Consider the following 7,750-nt stretch of genomic DNA (forward strand, 5'->3'; position numbering starts at 1 on the left):
AGCCATACCCTTAGCAGAAAATGGTCTCGGTCAATTTGAAATATGTTTACATGGCTCTGCGTTATTAAAAAATAAAATCTTTAATTTTTTCAGAATGCCTGTGTTAAAATGAATGCATTTTGAAAGAAATGCAGAAATTGCTGGAAAAGCTCGGCAGGCCTGTCAGTACCCAGATGCCTTTGACATGCTGTATTTGTACCAGCCTCCACCACTTCCTCTGGCAGCTCATTCCATATGCACACCACCCTCTGTGTGAAAAGGTGCCCTTTGGGCCTCATCAAAACCTTTCCCCTCTCACTTTCAACCAATGTCCTCTCGTTTTGGATGCCCCTAACCTGAGGAAAACCCCTGACTACTCACCCTATCCATAACTATTCGGATATTATAAACCGCTACTGCTGGGAAATGTGACCCCAATCAACACGAATGGCTGTACTTTCAGTCATCCTGGACCTAAATTCTGAAATGCAATACTGACACCTCTTCCTTCTCCATCTGGTCACAATTCTAAATCCATTTTAATCAGTTTGTTCAGATGTATCATGAGGCACTTCTGTGGGATTTACACCTAGACCTTTGTGCCTGGAGGTAGGGACACGAGCATCACTCAGCAATACCCATAAAGCTGTAACATTATTCTCCTGTGTATTTGTTCATCAGCCTGTTCTGACATGATGTGACATACCTCTGCAACAGGCAGGACTTGAATCCAGATCTTCGAGTTCAGAGCGAGGAACAGTACCATACAAGTTCAGGTACTGGAATAAAATGCCGAGCGCTAGCTCAGAGGCACAGACACTACCCACTACACTACCATACACAAATTTTATGTAACAGCATTCAGCTTTGTATGGATTTATTATAATTAGGTTACCATTATTGAACTACACAAAACACTTTGTGTTGTTAAACAAATGCAAGGTATTTGTCTTAACTGTAGGATGTTGAGTACACGTGCCGTGCACTAGAAATTTAACTATGACCATCTTTAATCGTTTATTATCTGTAGTCTGCAATATTAGGGAACGAAATCCTGCAGGCACACTCTGCACAATGAAGGGTCTTGAATAGACAGAGACAGAGAAAGACCATAATTTTTGGCCACAAAATACGGATCAGTATTACCCACCTCTCATGTGTGACTGCCCTCTTCCTCAAACCATGAAATGATACAAGGCAGCTGATTACTGTCCAGCCTCTCCTCCCCACTGACTGTGTCTACAATCAGGCCCTCATCCCCCGAACAACACAAAGCAACCCAAGCTCAGGGTCTTTGTGAAAATCAAGGCCGGAATCAAGGCATCCTGCAGAGGGGAAGGAATTTTAAAATTTAACGGGGAAGGTGAGTACGTGGTAACATCACTCACTGGGTTGAAGAGTGGCAAGTGGAATTTAGTTTGATTAATGCGAGCTATTGGATTTGGTAAGTCAAACAAGAGCAGGACCTATACAATTAAAAGCAGGGCCTTTGGTAGTGTTGCAGAACAGAGATCTAGGCCGTCAGGCACAGTCCTTTAAAATTTGCATCTCATACAGATAGTGTGGTTAAGAAGGTGTTTAACACACTTGTCTTTATTGGTCAGACCTTTGAGTATTGGAATTGGGACGTCATGTTGTGGTTGTACAGGACATTGATGACACCACTTCTGGAATACTGTGTCCAGTCTGGTCATCCTGCCCGCTCATTCTATAGGCACATCACCCTCTGGGTGAAAAAGCTGCCCCTTAGGTAACTTTTAAATGTTTCCCTCTCACCTTAAAGCTATGCCCTCTAGTCTCGGTCTCCCCTACACTTATAAAATGCATTGACTTTTCACGTTAATGCTATTGACCTTGATATTATTAAGCTGGAGAGGGTTCAGAGGAGAGTAATCTGGATGTTGCTGGGAATGGAGGAAGTGATCGATAACGAGAGGCTGGATAGGCTGAGACTCTTTTCACTGAAGAGGATGAGATTAAGGGGCAACTTTACAGAGGTTTACAAAATAATGAGGGGTACAGATAAGCTGAAGGGCTGATGTCTTTTCCCTAGAGTTGGGGATTCAAAACTGAGGGATATTTTAAGGTGCGAGGAAAAAGATTTACAAAAGTCATGAGCGGTAATTATTTCAGACAGAAGCTGGCTTGGGTGTGGAATGAACTTCCAGAGGAAGTGGTGAAAGCAGGGACAGCTACAACGTTTAAAGGACATTTAGATCAGTACATGGATAAGACATCAGTTTGGATGGTGCTGTGAGCAGCTGCCCTCTCCCACTCCCTCTCTGAATGAATCCCTGTCGGTTTTCACCCTCTGCCAATGCCTGTGCAGTGGCGTGTGAAGGCCAGCAGAGGGTGACATTGCATCACTTTAAGCACCACAGAGACTGCCAGACCTGCCCCACACACAGACACACAGATACACACACAGCAATTGTTAGGACACAACAATTACCAGAGCTCATCTGGTAATTTAAACTAAACATAGCAGTATTGGGAATATAGCAGTATTTCACTTGCTCACACTCATGAGTGGGGCAGGATTTCAGTTGTTTCATGGGAACTGTGAAGCTATGGCAATCTCAATGTTTGTAGATGGCACCAAACCTGGAAGAATTGTGAAGTTTATGGAGGAGAGTGTGGAACTCTAACAGGACAGTCACACATTGGTGTAGTGTTCAGGTGTAAGGCAGATGGGGATCAGTGCAGAGCAGTGTGAGATAATACACTTTGGTAGGAAAGACAATAAAAGACAGTTTAAAACAGGCTGTGCCATTACAATGGGGCTGCAGGACCAGAGAGCGCTGGGTGTATATGAGCACAGATTGTTGAAGATGTCAGGACAGGTGGGGAGAGCAGTAACTATCACAGATTAGTTTCAGTATCTGAGCTGTTTACAGGGGGAGGTGTAGGAGGGAGTCTCGGTGCTCCTTTCCTGGGAGGTGGTGGTGACGATGTGATGTGAGCCCACCCTCCTGCCCACCAAGACCGTGGGGATACAATTTGTACCAGCTCGACACAAAAGGGAGATGGCATCAGGGCCACGGCTTCTAAGTTGTGCCGGGGGGAAACGGAGCTGCCAGTGGGTTTAAAGTGAGAATTGCCCTTCACTGAACATTGCTTCTTACTCGGTCGGTGGGACGTGGATGTTTCAGAATCTCCACACGAGGCGTCACGGTCCTCTCCGGCTCGTACCAGGGTCCTCCACACATGGCAGAGGGAGGGGGTGAGGTAACGGATATCGGGCTCTCCACCACCCGGATAGGCCCTTCCTGTCCTATTCCAGGCTGTTTCTTCTGAAATGGGAGAAGTGGGGGGAGGGAGTGAGGGTGGGAGTGGGTGGTCCTGCTGTTAGTGTTCGTGTAGGTGGGGAGGGGGTCATGGTGAGGTGTCCAAATGGAGTCAGTCCACAGTGTTGTATCCATACAGTGTTATTAGTGTGGGGTGAAGTGGAGAGAGGGGGGAGAGAGAGGGAGAGAGAGAGAGACAGAGACAGAGAGAGAAGTTGCAACATGCAGCAGTGAGAGTGTTGGACCATGAGCCTTGTTCGGGGGTCGGTGCTGTAACATAAATACAGTCACTGTGAGGGAGCAAAGAGAATACGGTTACACGTATCCTGAAAGAGCGGGGAAGGTTATTGATGCTTGTCCTGTATTGTTGCGGCATTTCTTCAGACCGCAGATACTGCACTGAGCTGGGTGGGGAGCTCAGACTATGCTCGGTGGGTCTGGTGGTGTCGCCCCCTCTGGGAAGAGAATGGTCCCCCTCTGTAAGAGCCCATCCACCAGGACCTCCGTGCCACTGTTGTCAAACCGTGGTGTAATTGTCCCTTATCTGCCATGCTCGGGGTAAACTGTGCAGGGTAGCTCCAAATAGAGAAAACTCAATCGTTGCCCATTGGGCTTTTAAAGATGACATCAGTGTCAGGGATCACGGAATATCCAGGGGCATCTGGGTGATGGTGTGTAGCTCCATTCATGAAAGACTCCTTTTACAAAGCTGTAGAACAAATGCTCATCCAAAACTCTCCATCATCTGACCTCACACCAATATCACTTTTTCCCATCTTTCCTGGGAAGACAGGCTCATGTTACAGGATGCGATCGAAGTGTCTACATTTCAGCATTCTGCAACCTGGGAACACATCCTTCCATGATACTGTCTCTCAGTCTCCCCGTCTCTGTCTATTTCCCAAACCCCTCCCATGTGGTCATATTTAAACTGATTCCCCCGCCATCTCTCTCTGGCAGTGATGTTCACATCCACAGCACCCCCTTGTCAGGGCAACAATGGAGAGATGGAGCTGTAAATGGATAGGAGCTGCACATCCTGTCACTTCCAGCCTGGGTTGCAAGTTTCCCCACGCTGGGCAGTGATCTAACACAGTGTTACTGAGCATTGCACTGGGGTGGCGTACACAGTCCTGCATGCAAGAAGGGTAACTGCTCCTGGTTTACAGATCAATGCACTGGGGTGGGGTACACAGCCCTACATGCTGGGAGGGTAACTGTTCCTGGTTTGCAAATTAATTCACGGGTAATCACTGCACAGGTCGCTGTGCTGGTCAGTCATTCTGGTTGAGGTTTATAGATACTGCAATGATATGGTCTGTGCAGCTCCCCATGCTGGATGGACATTTGTTTCAGGTTCACACATTGGTGCCCTGCTGTGGTCTGCACAGCTCCCAGTATTGGACAGATATCTAATCCGGGTTTATAGATCAATGCACTGATGTGTTCTGCACAGCTCCCAGTACTGGACAGATATCTAGTCCGGGTTTATAGATCAATGCACTGATGTGGTCTGCACAGCTCCCAGTGCTGGACAGATACATGGTCTGGGTTTATAGATCAAATCACTGCTGTCGTCTGCACAGTACTCCACTCTGGACGATCGCTGGATTGCATTGATCAGTGTAATGGATGAATCTGGACAGATTGCTGGGTTGTACTGAGCAGTACACTGGCCTGGTCTACACAGTGTTCCACGGTAAACAGATATCTCCTCTGTGTTGATGGTTTCTGGGCTGGTTTTGTGCGTTGGATTGAGAATGTAGTATACCTAACACTTTCAGCTAATCTGGCAATGCCTTTAATTCCCATTCCTGTGATTGGACCCTCCGTCTCTCACCCCATTAATGTTACAGTGTGCCCATGCACAGAACATCATGTTGGTGGGGTGGGTAGGGGGAAAGGTGATGGACAGGTCAAGGAGTTCCACGGCAAGTTCTGTCCCTGAAATTCTACAACTGACATTCCCCGGAATGTTCTGTCCCCAACATTCTATAACTGACATTCCCCAGAATGTTCTGTCCCCGACATTCTATAACTGACATTCCCCGGAACGTTCAGTCCCTGACATTCGATAACTGACATTCCCCGGAACGTTCTGTTCCCAACATTCTGTCCCTGACGTTCCCCGGAACGTTCTGTCCCTGACATTGTTTGTGAACGGCCAGACGTCAGTGAATTGAACAAATGATAAGATCCCGAGGGAAGAGATCCCGTTCCAGGGAGAAGGAGACACTGTTCCGAAGGCCCCTCAGGCAGTTAAAGGGGTGAATACGTTTTCCCTGCGTTCACATTTCTCCACGACACAGGATCGACCACAATGTAGACCAAAATACCGAAATTCCCAAACTCCGTTTGTCTTCAGGAAACTGGGAAAGAATCCTTCAGGACAGCAACGTTCCCACCCTCCGTATTAGGAACTGGGAAGGAGTGACCTGTGTCTGCTCTCGAGTGATCGAGTGTGTGGGAATGTTCTAGAAACCATCTGTTCTTATGGATGTGTCTCTGTGTGTTTGGGGAGGGAGGGATTCTTGTGGTTTATGGCCCATTTTTGTCAGTAATTCCGACTTTCCCGTTTGTTATTCCAGTTCCAATTATTTTAATAAATCCATGAATACAGGGAGACATTTGGAAATCTCACTGGGTCCCCAATCAAACGGGACCCTTTGCCTCCAGGCTGATGGATAATGGGTTTGTTTTCCTTCCTCACAGTTAACGTAGTGACCATCTACGTCCTGCTTTATAAAGATTGTGGATTGTCTCCATGTGTCAGACGTTACCTGGGGGCCATGGCAGCGGCGGATCTCCTGGTCATTATCCTAGACCTGATCCTGAGACACATTCCCATTGTTTATCGGGAACAGTTTTATTTCCTGAGGGTCTCCGTCCCCGTGTGTAATATCCACGCCGTCCTGCTTTATGCAGCCACTGACTGCTCTGTCTGGTTCACTGTCACTTTCACCTTTGATCGGTTTGTGGCCATTTGTTGCCAGAAGCTGAAAAGTAAATATTGCAGTGAGAAAACGGCGGCTGTGGTTCTGGGAGCAGTGACTGTGCTGAGCTGTTTAAAGAACATGTTCTGGTATTTTATGCTCACGGCTCGGTATTGGCTGTGGAACCCCTTCTGGTTTTGTGATGGAACAGACGCTGTTCGATTCTCCATTGTCTGGGTCACAATCGAGTCCCTCCACCACATTCTAACCCCGTGTGTCCCATTTCTCCTGATTCTGCTGCTCAATGTTCTCACCGTCAGACACATTTTAGTGACCAGCAGAGCCCGCAGGAGACTCCGCGCTCACACCAATGGAGACGCTCAGTCTGACACTGAAATGAGAAACCGAAAAAAACCCATCATTTTACTGTGTGTGATCTCGGCCAATGTCATCCTGTTATGGTCAATGTTAATGCTGTATTCTTTATGGAGACGGATATGGTGGATTGGGTATGACTCTGTGTATCTCCATCCCTTTGTGCGGGAATTGGGCTTCATGCTGCAGCTCCTCAGTTGCTGCACAAACACCGCGATTTATGCCGTGACCCAGACTAAGTTCAGGCAGCAGCTGAAGAATGTGCTGAAATATCCCTTCCCCCAAAACCATCAATCAATCAAATTCCCTCATTAATCAATCCATCCGGGATTTTCTCATTTCAGTTCAGTGTTCCAGCGATGGGGCAGCCTGTCGATATGGTAACAGACTGAGGGTAGCGCTGGTTTGTCCATCCTTTTCCCACAGGGAGGTTACAGGGAAACATTTCAGTGTTTCTCACAACTCAGGGACCGGTGAGAAAAGGCACCATCCCACTGACTGTATCCATCACTGCCATTTGTGAACAATGAAAATGTAGATTAAAGCGTGCCAAGCATCAGAGTGACCGATGTTGTTGTGTGTCTTTGTGTTGGAGAGGCTGAGCTGGAGAGAGACAGATTCAGCCCCAAGTCCTGGTCCTCAGAGAAAGGGGACCAGGACCGTGCACTGAGCTCAGGAGCTGGGGTTAACTTCCTCTGTCACCCCGACTCCAACCTGGCCTCCCGTTACCTCTCTCCTACTCTTTCTCCTCAATTCTCTCCCTCTCTCTCTCTCTTTCAGCACACACTCTTTTTCTCAAACCTCTCCCTCATCCCCTTCTCTCTCTCTCACACACACACTCCAACCCCGGTTTCTCCAACAGCCTCCACTCTTCCCTCTCCCCCTCTCTCTCTTTCTCATGCAATCGCTGTCTCCCACCCACAATTACATCTCTGCCTCATTTTCCTCACCTCCAACACCTAACCCCCCACACCCGCCCACGCAGCCTCAACATCAAACACTCCCAGACTCTGGGTCAGAGGGAGAAGAAAGGACCAGGGAGACAGAGTATATCAGAGAGAGAGAAAAGAGAGAGAAGAGAGAGAGAAGAGAGAGAGAAGAGTGAGAGAAGAAGAGAGAGAAGAAGAGAGAGAAGAAGAGAGAGAAGAAGAGAGAGAAGAAGAGAGAGAAGAGATG

At 47.6% G+C, this 7,750-nt stretch overlaps 1 protein-coding gene across 1 annotated transcript in view; it reads left to right on the plus strand.

Annotated features, from left to right (window-relative positions):
- LOC148142080 (putative G protein-coupled receptor 139) overlaps positions 1–6,889 on the plus strand; it is a 52,122-nt gene extending 45,233 nt beyond the window's left edge. Inside the window, exon 3 of the mRNA XM_087977043.1 lies at positions 5,979–6,889. Coding sequence (XP_087833169.1) covers positions 5,979–6,889 — 911 coding nt within the window. The remainder of the gene's footprint in view (positions 1–5,978) is intronic.
- The last annotated feature ends 861 nt before the right edge of the window (positions 6,890–7,750 follow it).

The sequence above is a fragment of the Chiloscyllium plagiosum genome, unplaced genomic scaffold, assembly GCF_037043375.1.
Source record: "Chiloscyllium plagiosum isolate Xiang-an unplaced genomic scaffold, Cpla_swu_hap1 HiC_scaffold_31, whole genome shotgun sequence".
Taxonomy (NCBI): domain Eukaryota; kingdom Metazoa; phylum Chordata; class Chondrichthyes; order Orectolobiformes; family Hemiscylliidae; genus Chiloscyllium; species Chiloscyllium plagiosum.